Raw genomic sequence first — 20,733 nt, 5'->3', positions numbered from 1 at the left:
TATTATACATGGAGATCATATCCCCCTTATGTATTATACACGGAGATCATATCCCCCCTTATGTATTATACATGGAGATCATATCCCCCCCTTATGTATTATACATGGAGATCATATCGCCCCTTATGTATTATACATGGAGATCATATCCCCCTTATGCATTATACATGGAGATCATATCCCCCCTTATGTATTATATATGGAGATCATATCCCCCCTTATGTATTATATATGGAGATCATATCCCCCCCTTATGTATTATACATGGAGATCATATCCCCCCTTATGTATTATACATGGAGATCATATCCCCCCTTATGTATTATACATGGAGATCATTTCCCCCCTTGTGTATTACACATGGAGATCATATCCCCCTTATCTATTATACATGGAGATCATATCCCCCTTATGTATTATACATAGAGATCATATCCCCCCTTATGTATTATACATGGAGATCATATCCCCCCTTATGTATTATACATGGAGATCATATCCCCCCTTATGTATGATACATGGAGATCATATCCCCCCTTATGTATTATACATGGAGATCATATCCCCCCTTATGTATTATAAATGGAGATCATATCCCCCCTTATTTATTATACATGGAGATCATATCCCCCCTTATGTATTATACATGGAGATCATACCCCCACTTATGTATTATACACGGAGATCATATCCCCCCCTTATGTATTATACACGGAGATCATATCCCCCTTATGTATTATACATGAAGATCATATCCCCCCTTATGTATTATACATGGAGATCATATCCCCCCCTTATGTATTATACATGGAGATCATATCCCCCTTATGTATTATACATGGAGATCATATCCCCCCTTATGTATTATACATGGAGATCGTATCCCCCCTTATGTATTATACATGGTGATCATATCCCCCCTTATGTATTATACATAGTGATCATATCCCCCCTTATGTATTATACTTGGAGATAATATCCCCCTTATGTATTATACATGGATATCATATCCCCCCTTATGTATTATACATGGAGATCATATCCCCCCTTATGTATTATACATGGAGATCATATCCCCCCTTATGTATTATACATGGAGATCATATCCCCCTTATGTATTATACATGGAGATCATATCCCCCTTATGTATTATACATGGAGATCATATCCCCCTTATGTATTATACATGGAGATCATATCCCCCTTATGTATTATACATGTAGATCATATCCCCCTTATGTATTATACATGGTGATCATATCCCCCTTATGTATTAAACATGGAGATCATATCCCCCCTTATGTATTATACATGGAGATCATATCCCCCTTATGTATTATACATGGAGATCATATCCCCCCTTATGTATTATACATGGAGATCATATCCCCCCTTATGTATTATACACGGAGATCATATCCCCCCTTATGTATTATACATGGAGATCATATCCCCCTTATGTATTATACACGGAGATCATATCCCCCCTTATGTATTATACACGGAGATCATATCCCCCCTTATGTATTATACACGGAGATCATATCCCCCCTTATGTATTATACACGGAGATCATATCCCCCCTTATGTATTATACATGGAGATCATATCCCCCCTTATGTATTATACATGGAGATCATATCCCCCTTATGTATTATACACGGAGATCATATCCCCCCTTATGTATTATACATGGAGATCATATCCCCCCCCTTATGTATTATACATGGAGATCATATCGCCCCTTATGTATTATACATGGAGATCATATCCCCCCTTATGTATTATACATGGAGATCATATCCCCCTTATGTATTATACATGGAGATCATATCCCCCTTATGTATTATACATGGTGATCATATCCCCCCTTATGTATTATACATGGAGATCATAACCCCCCCCTTATGTATTATACATGGAGATCATATCCCCCCTTATGTATTATACAAGGAGATCATATCCCCCTTATGTATTATACATGGAGATCATATCCCCCTTATGTATTATACATGGAGATCATATCCCCCCTTATGTATTATACATGGAGATCATATCCCCCCTTATGTATTATACATGGAGATCATATCCCCCTTATGTATTATACATGGTGATCATATCCCCCCTTATGTATTATACATGGTGATCATATCCCCCATTATGTATTATACATGGAGATCATATCCCCCTTATGTATTATACATGGTGATCATATCCCCCCGTATGTATTATACATGGTGATCATATCCCCCCTTATGTATTATACATGGTGATCATATCCCCCCTTATGTATTATACATGGAGATCATATCCCCCCTTATGTATTATACATGGTGATCATATCCCCCCTTATGTATTATACATGGAGATCATATCCCCCCTTATGTATTATACATGGTGATCATATCCCCCCTTATGTATTATACATGGAGATCATATCCCCCCTTTTGTATTATACATGGTGATCATATCCCCCCTTATGTATTATACATGGAGATCATATCCCCCCTTTTGTATTATACATGGAGATCATATCCCTCTTATGTATTATACATGGAGATCATATCCCCCTTATGTATTATACATGGAGATCATATCCCCCTTATGTATTATACATGGAGATCATATCCCCCTTATGTATTATACACGGAGATCATATCCCCCCTTATGTATTATACACGGAGATCATATCCCCCTTATGTATTATACACGGAGATCATATCCCCCCTTATGTATTATACATGGAGATCATATCCCCCCTTATGTATTATACACGGAGATCATATCCCCCTTATGTATTATACATGGAGATCATATCCCCCCTTATGTATTATACATGGAGATCATATCCCCCCTTATGTATTATACACGGAGATCATATCCCCCTTATGTATTATACATGGAGATCATATCCCCCCTTATGTATTATACATGGAGATCATATCTCCCCTTATGTATTATACACGGAGATCATATCCCCCTTATGTATTATACATGGAGATCATATCCCCCCTTATATATTATACATGGAGATCATATCCCCCCTTATGTATTATACATGGAGATCATATCCCCCTTATGTATTATACATGGAGATCATATCCCCCCTTATGTATTATACATGGAGATCATATCCCCCCTTATGTATTATACATGGAGATCATATCCCCCTTATGTATTATACATGGAGATCATATCCCCCCTTATGTATTATACATGGTGATCATATCCCCCCTTATGTATTATACATGGTGATCATATCCCCCCTTATGTATTATACATGGTGATCATATCCCCCCTTATGTATTATACATGGAGATCATATCCCCCCTTATGTATTATACATGGTGATCATATCCCCCCTTATGTATTATACATGGAGATCATATCCCCCTTATGTATTATACATGGTGATCATATCCCCCCTTATGTATTATACATGGAGATCATATCCCCCCTTTTGTATTATACATGGAGATCATATCCCCCTTATGTATTATACATGGAGATCATATCCCCCTTATGTATTATACATGGAGATCATATCCCTCTTATGTATTATACATGGAGATCATATCCCCCTTATGTATTATACATGGAGATCATATCCCCCTTATGTATTATACACGGAGATCATATCCCCCTTATGTATTATACACGGAGATCATATCCCCCCTTATGTATTATACACGGAGATCATATCCCCCTTATGTATTATACACGGAGATCATATCCCCCTTATGTATTATACATGGAGATCATATCCCCCCTTATGTATTATACATGGAGATCATATCCCCCCTTATGTATTATACACGGAGATCATATCCCCCTTATGTATTATACATGGAGATCATATCCCCCCTTATGTTTTATACATGGAGATCATATCCCCCCTTATGTATTATACACGGAGATCATATCCCCCTTATGTATTATACATGGAGATCATATCCCCCCTTATGTTTTATACATGGAGATCATATCCCCCCTTATGTATTATACACGGAGATCATATCCCCCTTATGTATTATACACGGAGATCATATCCCCCCTTATATATTATACATGGAGATCATATCCCCCCTTATGTATTATACATGGAGATCATATCCCCCTTATGTATTATACATGGAGATCATATCCCCCCTTATGTATTATACATGGAGATCATTTCCCCCCTTATGTATTATACATGGAGATCATATCCCCCTTATGTATTATACATGGAGATCATATCCCCCCTTATGTATATACGTGGAGATAATATCCCCCCCTTATGTATTATACATGGAGATCATATCCCCCTTATGTATTATACATGGAGATCATATCCCCCCTTATGTATTATACAAGGAGATCATATCCCCCTTATGTATTATACATGGAGATCATATCCCCCCTTATGTATTATACAAGGAGATCATATCCCCCCTTATGTATTATACATGGAGATCATATCCCCTTATGTATTATACATGGAGATCATATCCCCCTTATGTATTATACATGGAGATCATATCCCCCCTTATGTATTATACATGGTGATCATATCCCCCCTTATCTATTATACATGGAGATCATATCCCCCCTTATGTATTATACATGGTGATCATATCCCCCCTTATGTATTATACATGGAGATCATATCCCCCTTATGTAGTATACCAGGTGATCATATCCGCCCTTATGTATTATACATGGAGATCATATCCCCCTTATGTATTATACATGGTGATCATATCCCCCCTGATGTATTATACATGGTGATCATATCCCCCCTTATGTATTATACATGGAGATCATATCCCCCCTTATGTATTATACATGGAGATCATACCCCCACTTATGTATTATACATGGAGATCATATCCCCCCCTTATGTATTATACATGGAGATCATATCCCCCTTATGTATTATACATGGAGATCATATCCCCCCTTATGTATTATACATGGAGATCATACCCCCACTTATGTATTATACATGGAGATCATATCCCCCCTTATGTATTATACATGGAGATCATATCCCCCCTTATGTATTATACATGGAGATCATATCCCCCCTTATGTATTATACATGGTGATCATATCCCCCCTTATGTATTATACATGGAGATCATATCCCCCCTTATGTTTTATACATGGTGATCATATCCCCCCTTATGTATTATACATAGTGATCATATCCCCCCTTATGTATTATACTTGGAGATAATATCCCCCTTATGTATTATACATGGATATCATATCCCCCCTTATGTATTATACATGGAGATCATATCCCCCCTTATGTATTATACATGGAGATCATATCCCCCCTTATGTATTATACATGGAGATCATATCCCCCTTATGTATTATACATGGAGATCATATCCCCCTTATGTATTATACATGGAGATCATATCCCCCTTATGTATTATACATGGTGATCATATCCCCCTTATGTATTAAACATGGAGATCATATCCCCCTTATGTATTATACACGGTGATCATATCCCCCCTTATGTATTATACACGGAGATCATATCCCCCTTATGTATTATACACGGAGATCATATCCCCCCTTATGTATTATACATGGAGATCATATCCCCCCTTATGTATTATACATGGAGATCATATCCCCCCTTATGTATTATACATGGAGATCATATCCCCCCTTATGTATTATACATGGAGATCATATCCCCCCTTATGTATTATACATGGAGATCATATCCCCCCTTATGTATTATACATGGAGATCATATCCCCCCTTATGTATTATACACGGAGATCATATCCCCCTTATGTATTATACACGGAGATCATATCCCCCCTTATGTATTATACACGGAGATCATATCCCCCTTATGTATTATACATGGAGATCATATCCCCCCTTATGTATTATACATGGTGATCATATCCCCCTTATGTATTATACATGGAGATCATATCCCCCCTTATGTATTATACATGGTGATCATATCCCTCCTTATGCATTATACATGGAGATCATATCCCCCTTATGTATTATATATGGAGATCATATCCCCCCCTTATGTATTATATATGGAGATCATATCCCCCCTTTATGTATTATACATGGAGATCATATCCCCCCTTATGTATTATACATGGAGATCATATTCCCCCTTATGTATTATACATGGTGATCATATCCCCCTTATGTATTATACATAGTGATCATATCCCCCCTTATGTATTATACTTGGAGATCATATCCCCCTTATGTATTATACATGGATATCATATCCCCCCTTATGTATTATACATGGAGATCATATCCCCCTTATGTATTATACATGGAGATCATATCCCCCCTTATGAATTATACATGGAGATCATATCCCCCCTTATGTATTATACATGGTGATCATATCCCCCCTTATGTATTATACATGGAGATCATATCCCCCCTTATGTATTATACATGGAGATCATATCCCCCTTATGTATTATACACGGAGATCATATCCCCCCTTATGTATTATACATGGAGATCATATCCCCCTTATGTATTATACATGAAGATCATATCCCCCCTTATGTATTATATAAGGAGATCATATCCCCCTTATGTATTATACAAGGAGATCATATCCCCCTTATGTATTATACATGGAGATCATATCCCCCTTATGTATTATACATGGAGATCATATCCTCCTTATGTATTATACATGGAGATCATATCCCCCCTTATGTATTATACATGGAGATCATATCCCCCCTTATGTATTATACATGGAGATCATATCCCCCTTATGTATTATACATGGTGATCATATCCCCCCTTATGTATTATACATGGTGATCATATCCCCCCTTATGTATTATACATGGAGATCATATCCCCCTTATGTATTTTACATGGTGATCATATCCCCCCTTATGTATTATACATGGTGATCATATCCCCCCTTATGTATTATACATGGTGATCATATCCCCCCTTATGTATTATACATGGAGATTATATCCCCCCTTATGTATTATACATGGTGATCATATCTCCCCTTATGTATTATACATGGAGATCATATCCCCCCTTATGTATTATACATGGTGATCATATCCCCCCTTATGTATTATACATGGAGATCATATCCCCCCTTATGTATTATACATGGTGATCATATCCCCCCTTATGTATTATACATGGAGATCATATCCCCCTTTATGTATTATACATGGAGATCATATCCCCCTTATGTATTATACATGGAGATCATATCCCCCTTATGTATTATACATGGAGATCATATCCCTCTTATGTATTATACATGGAGATCATATCCCCCCTTATGTATTATACATGGAGATCATATCCCCCTTATGTATTATACATGGAGATCATATCCCCCCTTATGTATTATACACGGAGATCATATCCCCCCTTATGTATTATACACGGAGATCATATCCCCCTTATGTATTATACACGGAGATCATATCCCCCCTTATGTATTATACATGGAGATCATATCCCCCCCTTATGTATTATACATGGAGATCATATCCCCCCTTATGTATTATACATGGAGATCATATCCCCCCTTATGTATTATACATGGAGATCATATCCCCCTTATGTATTATACATGGTGATCATATCCCCCCTTATGTATTATACATGGAGATCATATCCCCCCTTATGTATTATACATGGAGATCATATCCCCCTTATGTATTATACAAGGAGATCATATCCCCCTTATGTATTATACAAGGAGATCATATCCCCCCTTATGTATTGTACATGGAGATCATATCCCCCTTATGTATTATACATGGAGATCATATCCTCCTTATGTATTATAGATGGAGATCATATCCCCCCTTATGTATTATACATGGAGATCATATCCCCCCTTATGTATTATACATGGAGATCATATCCCCCTTATGTATTATACATGGTGATCATATCCCCCCTTATGTATTATACATGGTGATCATATCCCCCCTTATGTATTATACATGGAGATCATATCCCCCTTATGTATTATACATGGTGATCATATCCCCCCTTATGTATTATACATGGTGATCATATCCCCCCTTATGTATTATACATGGTGATCATATCCCCCACTTATGTATTATACATGGAGATCATATCCCTCCTTATGTATTATACATGGTGATCATATCCCCCCTTATGTATTATACATGGAGATCATATCCCTCCTTATGTATTATACATGGTGATCATATCCCCCTTATGTATTATACATGGAGATCATATCCCCCCTTATGTATTATACAAGGAGATCATATCCCCCCTTATGTATTATACAAGGAGATCATATCCCCCCTTATGTATTATACATGGAGATCATATCCCCTTATGTATTATACATGGAGATCATATCCCCCTTATGTATTATACATGGAGATCATATCCCCCCTTATGTATTATACATGGAGATCATATCCCCCCTTATGTATTATACATGGTGATCATTTCCCCCCTTATGTATTATACATGGTGATCATATCCCCCCTTATGTATTATACATGGAGATCATATCCCCCTTATGTAATATACATGGTGATCATATCCCCCCTTATGTATTATACATGGAGATCATATCCCCCTTATGTATTATACATGGTGATCATATCCCCCCTTATGTATTATACATGGAGATCATATCCCCCTTATGTATTATACATGGAGATCATATCCCCCTTATGTATTATACATGGTGATCATATCCCCCCTTATGTATTATACATGGAGATCATATCCCCCTTATGTATTATACATGGTGATCATATCCCCCCTTATGTATTATACATGGAGATCATATCCCCCTTATGTATTATACATGGTGATCATATCCCCCCCCCCATATGTATTATACATGGAGATCATATCTCCCCCTTATGTATTATACATGGAGATCATATCCCCCCTTATGTATTATACATGGAGATCATATCCCCCCTTATGTATTATACATGGTGATCATATCCCCCCTTATGTATTATACATGGAGATCATATCCCCCCTTATGTATTATACATAGAGATCATATCCCCCCTTATGTATTATACATGGAGATCATATCCCCCCTTATGTATTATACATGGTGATCATATCCCCCTCTTATGTATTATACATGGAGATCATATCCCCCTCTTATGTATTATACATGGAGATCATATCCCCCTTATGTATTATACATGGAGATCATATCCCCCTTATGTATTATACATGGAGATCATATCCCCCCTTATGTATTATACATGGTGATCATATCCCCCCTTATGTATTATACATGGAGATCATATCCCCCCTTATGTATTATACATGGAGATCATATCCCCCCTTATGTATTATACATGGAGATCATATCCCCCCTTATGTATTATACATGGAGATCATATCCCCCCTTATGTATTATACATGGAGATCATATCCCCCCTTATGTATTATACATGGAGATCATATCCCCCCTTAATCTCCTCTTCTCAGTAGAGAATAAATTCTGTTCCTCTAATCTTTCCTCATAGCTGATCTCCTCCATGCCTCGTATCAGTTTGGTCGCCCTTCTCTGTACTTTCTCCAGTTCCCCAATGTTCTTTTTGTGAATTGGAGCCCAAAACTGAACTGCATATTCCAGATGAGGTCTTACTAATGATTTGTACCAGGTGGGGGGCTTTGAGATGACAGAGCTCAGTTATGTAAGACCCCGTGGGTGTACGCCGCCCGGTCCAGGGGCTTTATTCACCTTTATTCCGTCTCCAGTTTTGGTTTCCATTGACATAACTAACGCTGTATGTGGCGGCACTTGGACTCCTCTGGGACGCAATGTATGATAATCATTTGTTGTTCTTAGTCTGTTTACCTTTCAGAACCAATAGTGCATTGCGGAGTTCTCTCAGGAACAGATGTACCGCGCGCTTTATAGGCGCAAACAACAAAAATTGTATAGAAACACTTTAACGGCTGACTCGTTCCATATGTTGGAAGATCATTAGCTTCTGTCGGCTCCTCTTGATGAACGGCACACTGGTTATTGTAAAAGGACTGAAAACAAAAAACATCAGATGAAGTCCCGGAGCCCAACCTGTGGCCCTTATTGTGTGGCCCTCGGACCCCATTAACCAATTGTCAGTGTTTTCTCATCCTAGGTTCTCAGGGCCAGACCAGATAAATGTTCATTGGAGAGGATTCTGCAAAGTTATAGGGCTTGGTTTTTTTTTTTAACACTTTCTTATGATTCTTTCTACATTGGACTTTTATAGTGAATCTTACTGAGAAGATTATTAAATGTCTCTTCAAACCTTTCTGCACTCTCAGACCATCTCCTGTAGTATGTCCGCAGTCTCTGGTCATCTCCTGTACTGTGTCCGCAGTCTCTGGTCATCTCCTGTACTGTGTCCGCAGTCTCTGGTCATCTCCTGTACTGTGTCTGCACTCTCAGACCATCTCCTGTAGTATGTCCGCAGTCTCTGGTCATCTCCTGTACTATGTCTGCAGTCTCTGGTCATCTCCTGTAGTATGTCCGCAGTCTCTGGTCATCTCCTGTAGTATGTCCGCAGTCTCTGGTCATCTCCTGTAGTATGTGCGCAGTCTCTGGTCATCTCCTGTACTATGTCCGCAGTCTCTGGTCATCTCCTGTACTATGTCTGCAGTCTCTGGTCATCTCCTGTACTATGTCCGCAGTCTCTGGTCATCTCCTGTAGTATGTCCGCAGTCTCTGGTCATCTCCTGTACTATGTCCGCCGTCCCTGGTCATCTCCTGTACTGTGTCCGCAGTCTCTGGTCATCTCCTGTAGTATGTGCGCAGTCTCTGGTCATCTCCTGTACTATGTCCGCAGTCTCTGACCATCTCCTGTACTATGTCCACAGTCTCTGACCATCTCCTGTACTGTGTCCGCAGTCTCTGGCCATCTCCTGTACTATGTCAGCAGTCTCTGGTCATCTCCTGTACTGTGTCCGCAGTCTCTGGTCATCTCCTGTACTGTGTCCGCAGTCTCTGGTCATCTCCTGTACTGTGTCCGCAGTCTCTGGTCATCTCCTGTACTGTGTCCGCAGTCTCTGGTCATCTCCTGTACTGTGTCCGCAGTCTCTGGTCATCTCCTGTACTGTGTCCGCAGTCTCTGGTCATCTCCTGTACTGTGTCCGCAGTCTCTGGTCATCTCCTGTAGTATGTCTGCAGTCTCTGGCCATCTCCTGTACTATGTCAGCAGTCTCTGGTCATCTCCTGTACTGTGTCCGCAGTCTCTGGTCATCTCCTGTACTATGTCCGCAGTCTCTGGTCATCTCCTGTACTGTGTCCGCAGTCTCTGGTCATCTCCTGTAGTATGTCCGCAGTCTCTGGTCATCTCCTGTAGTATGTCTGCAGTCTCTGGCCATCTCCTGTACTATGTCAGCAGTCTCTGGTCATCTCCTGTACTGTGTCCGCAGTCTCTGGTCATCTCCTGTACTATGTCCGCAGTCTCTGGTCATCTCCTGTACTGTGTCCGCAGTCTCTGGTCATCTCCTGTAGTATGTCCGCAGTCTCTGGTCATCTCCTGTACTATGTCCGCAGTCTCTGTCCATCTCCTGTAGTTTGTCCGCAGTCTCTGTCCATCTCCTGTAGTATGTCCGCAGTCTCTGTCCATCTCCAGTACTATGTCCGCAGTCTCTGTCCATCTCCTGTAGTATGTCCGCAGTCTCTGTCCATCTCCTGTACTATGTCCGCAGTCTCTGTCCATCTCCTGTAGTTTGTCCGCAGTCTCTGTCCATCTCCTGTACTATGTCCGCAGTCTGTCCATCTCCTGTAGTATGTCCGCTGTCTCTGTCCATCTCCTGTAGTATGTCTGCAGTCTCTGTCCATCTCCTGTAGTATGTCCGCAGTCTCTGGTCATCTCCTGTAGTATGTCTGCAGACTCTGTCCATCTCCTGTACTATGTCCGCAGTCTGTCCATCTCCTGTAGTATGTCCACAGTCTCTGTCCATCTCTTGTAGTATGTCCGCAGTCTCTGTCCATCTCCTGTACTATGTCCGCAGTCTGTCCATCTCCTGTAGTATGTCCGCAGTCTCTGTCCATCTCCTGTAGTATGTCTGCAGTCTCTGCCCATCTCCTGTAGTATGTCTGCAGACTCTGTCCATCTCCTGTAGTATGTCTGCAGTCTCTGTCATCTCCTGTATTGTGTCCGCAGTCTCTGGTCATCTCCTGTAGTATGTCTGCAGTCTCTGACCATCTCCTGTAGTATGGTCAGTAACCCTGAGAAGTTATACTCAATAAGATGCAAACATAACCTGAAAACAGATTGTTTCGGGGTCAGATTATTGCATTTACTGTACATCTTGTATTACTATTCTCATGTGTTATGTCTGTTTCACCCTGCAGATCATCCAGAAGCACAGACACTCCGGACCCCGTAGACTGCCGGCTCGGTTCTTGGGCTGACTGGACTCAGTGCTTTCCATGTCAAGGTAGCAAAGTAAGACTTGATTCATTTTCTGATAGACGTTTATGGACAGATCATTGGCCTTCCCTTGTGTGTGGCCCCATTGCAGACAGACAGGGGATGTAACCCTTCCACGGTGCATCCAAACCTGGAGCTGGACTTTCAGTTGTCTTGATTCAAGCTGCTCTTTCAGGCTCTGTTCACACTGATGCAATCTCAGATGTGACTTGAGTCTCAGAATCGTGTGACAATGGTAGTTACATTGTTTTCAGTGGTGCCTGTTCACATCAATACAGCTCAGCATGGCATGATTTTGGAAAAGGTTCCCAAACCACATCCAAGTCGCATCAAATTTGCACTACTTAATTGCACTGAATATTGATCACAGCAGCCTTGCGCATGGTCATAGCGAGCAACCTGGCAGCCCTACAAGCTGCTCCGATTTCCAGAGCAAATGTGTTTCGCAGCCCAATTTGCACCCCCCCCCGTGTGAGGATGGTGACCGGAGACCGGACCCTCCACCCTCCTGGCTATGCCTGTTCAACCCCCTCACTCCCAGGGGTACCCACATGCTGGCCCCTCCCCAGGCTTCACATAGAGGCCCCCCCTTCGTGGGTTTCACATAGAGGCTGGATTAATTCGATAAAATGCTGCATGAAGCTGTGTGGCAGCAACACAGATCCAACTGCATTGATCCAGAACTGTTCTTAGGTCTTTTTTCTAAAAAAAATAGGTGCAGGAACTCCCCCCTTCTGAGTCACTTATTGTCTCCGCCCCCCTACCAACCTCTGAGCACCTTCACTTGGTTCCACCCTCTACCCAACACCAAGCATCTTCACTTGGTTCCACCCCCTACCCACCTCCGAGCACCTTCACTTGCTTCCACCCCCTACCCACCTCCAAGCACCTTCACTTAGTTCCATCCTCTACCCACCTCGGAGCACCTTCACTTGGTTCCACCCCCTACCCACCTCTGAGCACCTTCACTTGGTTCCACTCTCTGCCCACCTCCGAGCACCTTCACTTGGTTCCACCCTCTGCCCACCTCCGAGCACCTTCACTTGGTTCCACCCTCTGCCCACCTCCGAGCACCTTCACTTGGTTCCACCCTCTACCCACCTCCGAGCACCTTCACTTGGTTCCACCCCCTACCCACCTCCGAGCACCTTCACTTGGTTCCACCCTCTACCCACCTCCGAGCACCTTCACTTGGTTCCACCCCCTACCCACCTCCGAGCACCTTCACTTGGTTCCACCCCCTACCCACCTCTGAGCACCTTCACTTGCTTCCACCCTCTGCCCACCTCTGAGCACCTTCACTTGGTTCCACCCCCTACCCACCTCTGAGCACCTTCACTTGGTTCCACCCCCTACCCACCTCTGAGCACCTTCACTTGGTTCCACCCCCTACCCACCTCTGAGCACCTTCACTTGGTTCCACTCTCTGCCCACCTCCGAGCACCTTCACTTGGTTCCACCCTCTGCCCACCTCCGAGCACCTTCATTTGGTTCCACCCTCTACCCACCTCCGAACACCTTCACTTGGTTCCACCCTCTACCCACCTCCGAGCACCTTCACTTGGTTCCACCCCCTACCCACCTCCGAGCACCTTCACTTGCTTCCACCCTCTGCCCACCTCCGAGCACCTTCACTTACCAAAACATGTTCCTGATGCCCCTCCAGAGGCCATGTCCCTGATGCCCCTCCAGAAGACATGTCCCTGATGTCCCTCCAGAGGTCATGTCCCTGATGCCCCTCCAGAAGACATGTCCCTGATGCCCCTCCAGAGGTCATGTCCCTGATGCCCCTCCAGAGGTCATGTCCCTGATGCCCCTCCAAAAGACATGTCCCTGATGCCCCTCCAGAGGTCATGTCCCTGATGACCCTCCAGAAGATATGTCCCTGATGCCCCTCCAGAGGTCATGTCCCTGATGCCCCTCCAGAGGTCATGTCCCTGATTCCCCTCCAGAGGTCATGTCCCTGATGCCCCTCCAGAGGTCATGTCCCTGATGCCCCTCCAGAGGCCATGTCCCTGGGCTTACAAGAAAGCATTCAACTCAGAAGAGGACTGGCACTGGATTGCAAAGCGGTGAGTCTGCTGGGGACAGCTGTGGATATAAGGTGAGTATTGCAGCAAAGGCAGAAGTATCACCTTTTTTTTTAATGTATCTGGCGCAGGGTCTCAGTTGTGGATACGCTGGAGTTGGGCTTTAAGTACAGCGTTCCCTTCTGCTACTAATTATTCATTAATTACAGCCTGGTAGACTTAAGCTAAATAAACATATTCGTTTTGGAAAATGGAAAAGCCGAACAAATCGCAGACGCGGGACGGATGATTAAGCAACTATTAACGTATCGCTTGGTGTGCTAAATCCAGCGCATCTGTTATTGTAATTATCATTGTTTTCGTAACCTGGTACAGATTTCAATTAACGTCAAATGGAAGTAATGGAGATTGAGGGAGAGAAGGAATTACAGAACGTTTAGACTGATTTATTTCACCGCCGGCGACTGCAGAAAAACAAAAAAACTCTTCTGGAAAAAAAATTAAGTAAACACTCTACTGGGGTGTGAAGGTGATCCGAGAACTTGTAATTCTACAAACTCCCACTTCAAACTTATTCAATTGTTTGTTTGTTTTTTTTCTGACACATTGTTGCCGAAAAGTGGGGAGCTTCAGGCTGGGTTTACTCTGATGTGGTGCGGAGTTCGCAGTGGTTTCTGTGCGACATCCACACCGTATCAGAATCGCACCCCATTCATGCGAACCACTGCGGATGTGTATGTTAACCATTTGCCGCCCGCCCTATGGCCGAATGGCGGGCAGCAAATGTCATCAGCGTTCCGGGTGGACATCATAGGGCGTCCTCCCGCACATGCGCAGATTGCGCTCCTGCAGAGCGGCGCAGCAGCGTGATCTGTCACCTGCCGTGTACCTCGGACACGGCCAATGACAGATCTGAGTATCTGAGGTCACATGACAGTTGTATACAATGGATGGCTTCATTCATGCCATCCATTGTATACTACTGCCTAGCTGTGAATGGTCACAGTGATCACATGCACATGTCATGTGATTAGCTGTGGCCAAATCACAGCTAAGCACAAAAAAAAATAAAAATAAAAAACCTGAATGAATCGATGTCATTCAGGTAAATGCTTGCTTATAGCAAAGTAATTCTTTGCTATAAGCAAATTGTGTAAAAAAAAAAAATACTGATCACTTCCCAAAAGTAGTACAATGTTACTATGGTAACATTGTACTACTTTGGTCATAGTGAAATATGAAAAAAAAAATCTTAAAAAAAGAAAAAATAAATAATAAAAAATAATAAACAAATAAAGAAAAATAAAACAAAAATATATATATATTTTTTTTTCATACTGTCACCACTCAGTGTCCCTGATCACCGCCATGCCAGTTATATGATGACGCTGTACTGCACTGGTGACAGTATGTAAAAAAAAAATAGTGAAACTAATTTTTTTAATTTTTTCATTTTCCGAAAAATTATGACAAAAAAAATTAAACTTCAAAAAACTCGCCATTCCTCTTATGAAGTACCTCGGACTGTCTGCTTTGCAAAAAGGGGTCATTTGGGGATATCTGTACTGTCCTGACATTTGGGGGATATCTGTACTGTTCTGACATTTGGGGGATATCTGTACTGTCCTGACATTTGGGGGATATCTGTACTGTTCTGACATTTGGGGGATATCTGTACTGTCCTGACATTTGGGGGATATCTGTACTGTCCTGACATTTGGGGGATATCTGTACTGTCCTGACATTTGGGGGATATCTGTACTGTTCTGACATTTGGGGGATATCTGTACTGTTCTGAAATTTGGGGGATATCTGTACTGTTCTGAAATTTGGGGGATATCTGTACTGATCTGACATTTGGGGGATATCTGTACTGTCCTGACATTTGGGGGATATCTGTACTGTCCTGACATTTGGGGGATATCTGTACTGTCCTGACATTTGGGGGATATCTGTACTGTCCTGACATTTGGAGGCTATCTGTACTGTCCTGACATTTGGAGGATATCTGTACTGTCCTGACATTTGGGGGATATCTGTACTGTCCTGACATTTGGGGGATATCTGTACTGTTCTGACATTTGGGGGATATCTGTACTGTTCTGACATTTGGGGGATATCTGTACTGTCCTGACATTTGGGGGATATCTGTACTGTCCTGACATTTGGGGGATATCTGTACTGTTCTGACATTTGGGGGATATCTGTACTGTCCTGACATTTGGGGGGATATCTGTACTGTTCTGACATTTGGGGGATATCTGTACCGTCCTGACATTTGGGGGGATATCTGTACTGTTCTGACATTTGGGGATATCTGTACTATTCTGACATTCTTGGACCTCAAGAAATTAGATTGGCTGTCAGTACTTCAGGATTGATCAATATTCAGATCTATACCATAGTTTGTGAACTCTATAACTTTCCTACAAACTAAATAATACATCCTAATTTGGGTTATTTTCACCAAAGACATGTAGCAGAATACATCTCGGCCTAAATTTATGAAGAACAATTATTTATTTGTAAACTTTTATAACAGAAACAAAGAAAAATGTGTTTTTTTTTCAAAATTTTTGGTCTTTTTTTGTTAATTTAGCAAAAAATAAAAACCCCGGCGGTGATTAAATACCAACAAAAGAAAGCTCTAGTTGTGTGAAGAAAATGATAAAATTTTAGTTTGGGTACAATGTTGTATGACCGCGCAATTGTCATTCAAAGTGTGAGAGCGCTGAAACCTGAAAACTGGCCTGGGCAGGAAGGGGGTAAAAGTGCCCGGTATTGAATTGGTTAGGTTAACAACACCCCAAAATCGGTTTGCGATGTGCAGAATCTGATGTCCTAGGTGTGAATACCCATGCGATCCGCTTCTAGTGTGGAACCAAAAAAAGAGTTCTGCACATTTTTGGTGCGGATGCGGTGCGATTAGAGCCATACAAAATATACGGCTCAAATTGCACCGCACACAAATTGCATGGGATCTGCACTGGAATGCGGTGCACCACAGAACTGTGATCCCGGGCTGAAAGTGATCATCTTAATTGGCAAACATAACCCTTTCGTTGCCGGAGCTGTTTTTGCAGACGTTTACAAAAATATATATTTGTCTCACCTGCCCTTCACTGAAACTAATGCTTCTTCCCTGGCCACAGTGGCTCCATGAAGTGACAGCCGGACCCCAAAGTGATAAAATACACATCGCTTCCTACTAGGCAGGGGAGATCAGCCGTCTGCTTCCACACAGAAGCCGACATTATCGTGTTTAAAACCCCCTGCTTTGATGGCACTGAAAGGATCAGAGGGGTACAAATGTCTCAAGCATTAGCACAGGTGTCACAAATATTCATATTTTCTCTGGTATATATACTTCCTATGACCATCAGCTCCATCTAGTGGTCATTATGTGAGATTTTCCCTGAAATACTTTAATCAGGAATATACCACTTTATGGCCACTAGATGGAGCAGATGATTTATCAAAGACCAGGCAGAGCCCCTTATGCCATAATGGCAGTGCTGGAAGGGGGGGACCACTAAAGTGGGCACTGGAGTTCCTCTCTAACACCCACTTACAGGACTGCCAAGAGGCGGCAGTAAGGGGTTAATGGTGAAATAAACTGCCAGATTTGTATTGCTCCCCATTGAAAAGATTCACTCGTCTATCTGCCCGTTGTCACTGAAACAGAAAATGATGGGAAACCCCAAATTGTTCATTTGCCACTGGAACAGGAAGTAAACTGTTCTGGTGACTCACAGATTTGAGCATTTTTGATTTGCATTGTGTTTTTCTGGGGACAGGAAGTGAAGGAAAGTGTTCCCGATGTGACACAGACTGAAAAAGAACCTAAAAGTAAAATAGAACTGAGATATACGTATACGCATATTAAACATTAAAACAATGTATCGTCTGATTGGATGAAAGCTGAAAACTCTCTCCCTCTGCCGTACAGCAGCGGTACCGGAACCTGGATCAGCCCGCCAAATACGGAGGAAGGATCTGCCTGGGCGTGACCTGGGAGTCGATCATCTGCCAGTCCTCGCAGCAATGCGTTCCAAGCAACCAATGCGGCAAAGACTTCCAGTGTGAAGAGACCGGTAAGACGTTTGACCGCAGGAATTGCTAAAGGGCTCCCAGTAAATGAACGCTTTGACGGAAGCGTAGGCAGGACAGAACGCACACGGAGGATGATAAACACACAAAGCTTTATTGAAATATAGGGGGCACTCAATCAGGGTAGGAAGCAGGGGCGGACTGACCATTTGGGAACTCGGGCACTGCCCGAGGGCCCGGGGTCAGTAGGGGGCCCCATAAGATGTCCCTGGTACCTTTTTCATAGGCTTTTTTGAGTTTGGGCAAGGACACAGGGGCTCCATGATCCCCTATGGCCCGGGGGCCCCGGGAGTTGTCAGTCCACCCCTGGTAGGAAGGTAGCGTCCGGGTACCCAAAAAGGGGAAGAGAGGGGAGGAGCCCAAAACAGTTGTAATCCGGCCCACGATAGGGCGATTTGGGTAGCAATGGCCGAGCAAGTTTTAATCCAAGCAGGGAGTTCCGGCAAAGGTAATAGGGAGGTTCAATGGGGCAATCCAGGCAGGAAAGGTATGAATGCTCAATGGGGCAGTCCAGACAGGGCAAGAGGGAAATTCAACGGGCAGTCCAGGCAGGGAAAATAGGGGGATCCAAGGGGGGGTAGTTCAGACAGGAGGATATGAGCACTCACGGTTTAGGCAGGAGTAACCTCTGGCACACAGCGAACAGCAGGCTGGAGTAACCTCTGGCACAGAGCGGATAGCAGGCTGGAGTACCCTCTGGCACACAGCGAACAGCAGGCAGGAGTAACCTCTGGCACACAGCGGACAGCGGGCTGGAGTATCCTCTGGCACACAGCGGACAGCAGTCTGGAGTACCCTCTGGCAGACAGCGGACAGCAGGCTGGAGTATCCTCTGGCACACAGCGGACAGCAGGCTGGAGTAACCTCTGGCACACAGCGGACAGCAGGCAGGAGTACCCTCTGGCACACAGCGGACAGCAGGCAGGAGTACCCTCTGGCACACAGCGGACAGCAGGCTGGAGTAACCTCTGGCAGACAGCGGACAGCAGGCTGGAGTAACCTCTGGCACACAGCCAACAGCAGGCTGGAGTATCCTCTGGCACACAGCGGACAGCAGTCTGGAGTATCCTCTGGCACACAGCGGACAGCAGTCTGGAGTATCCTCTGGCACACAGCGGACAGCAGTCTGGAGTACCCTCTGGCAGACAGCGGACAGCAGGCAGGAGTACCCTCTGGCAGACAGCGGACAGCAGGCAGGAGTACCCTCTGGCACACAGCAGACAGCAGGCTGGAGTATCCTCTGGCACACAGCGGACAGCAGGCTGGAGTAACCTCTGGCACACAGCGGACAGCAGGCAGGAGTACCCTCTGGCACACAGCGGACAGCAGGCAGGAGTAACCTCTGGCACACAGCGGACAGCGGGCTGGAATAACCTCTGGCACACAGCCAACAGCAGGCTGGACTATCCTCTGGCACACAGCGGACAGCAGTCTGGAGTACCCTCTGGCACACAGCGGACAGCAGTCTGGAGTACCCTCTGGCAGACAGCGGACAGCAGGCTGAAGTATCCTCTGGCACACAGCCAACAGCAGGCTGGAGTACCCTCTGGCAGACAGCGGACAGCAGGCAGGAGTACCCTCTGGCACACAGCGGACAGCAGGCAGGAGTACCCTCTGGCACACAGCGGACCGCAGGCACCTCTAGCCCCCAGGGATCAGCAGAGTACTCAGCGCAGTCTGGCTGTGGGGGTCTGGCCTCAGCTCAGACCTCCCAACAGCTACTCACGGCGACGTGCAGGGGACCAACAACCTGCCGGGTCCCGCTCCGGTCCTCTTATGCCGAAGCGGGATGCTTCCGGGTTGCCCCAGCAATGGCCGGCCCAGCATCGGTTTGCCGGGGCAACGAGGCACGCCCCCCTCACTCTGGCCTCTGTCTTTGGTGCGGCCTTTGTCTCTGGCGGGCGCAGAGCGCGGGTAGCATCGTGCCCACGCCGTGCCCGCCGGGGGGGGGTGTGGAGCGCGCAGAGACACCTCGGTGGCCGTGCAGGCCCAGCGGGGTGCCTGACTCCTCCATGGCTTCCCTGAGGAGAGGTGCTACCCGCACCACAGGGGGCGTTTCCTTCCATCCTGCACAGCCTTTGATGTAGGCTTGTGCAGGACCCTAGGAATCTGCAAGGGGAAGGGAGGGGGGAGCTGCTGCAGGCCAC

General features: G+C 44.0%; 1 protein-coding gene across 1 annotated transcript in view; it reads left to right on the top strand.

The window, feature by feature from the left end:
* Nucleotides 1-20,733, top strand: part of C8A (complement C8 alpha chain) — a 67,608-nt gene that overhangs the window by 4,878 nt on the left and 41,997 nt on the right. The window contains exons 2-3 of the mRNA XM_089656564.1: nucleotides 12,368-12,461; nucleotides 18,426-18,570. Of these exons, the coding sequence (XP_089512690.1) occupies nucleotides 12,368-12,461; nucleotides 18,426-18,570 (239 nt within the window). The remainder of the gene's footprint in view (nucleotides 1-12,367; nucleotides 12,462-18,425; nucleotides 18,571-20,733) is intronic.

The sequence above is a fragment of the Staurois parvus genome, unplaced genomic scaffold (assembly GCF_062004578.1).
Source record: "Staurois parvus isolate SC_StPar_1 unplaced genomic scaffold, SC_StPar_1.0 ptg000917l, whole genome shotgun sequence".
Classification (NCBI taxonomy): Eukaryota; Metazoa; Chordata; class Amphibia; order Anura; family Ranidae; genus Staurois; species Staurois parvus.
This window is presented reverse-complemented; position numbering and strand designations above follow the sequence as displayed.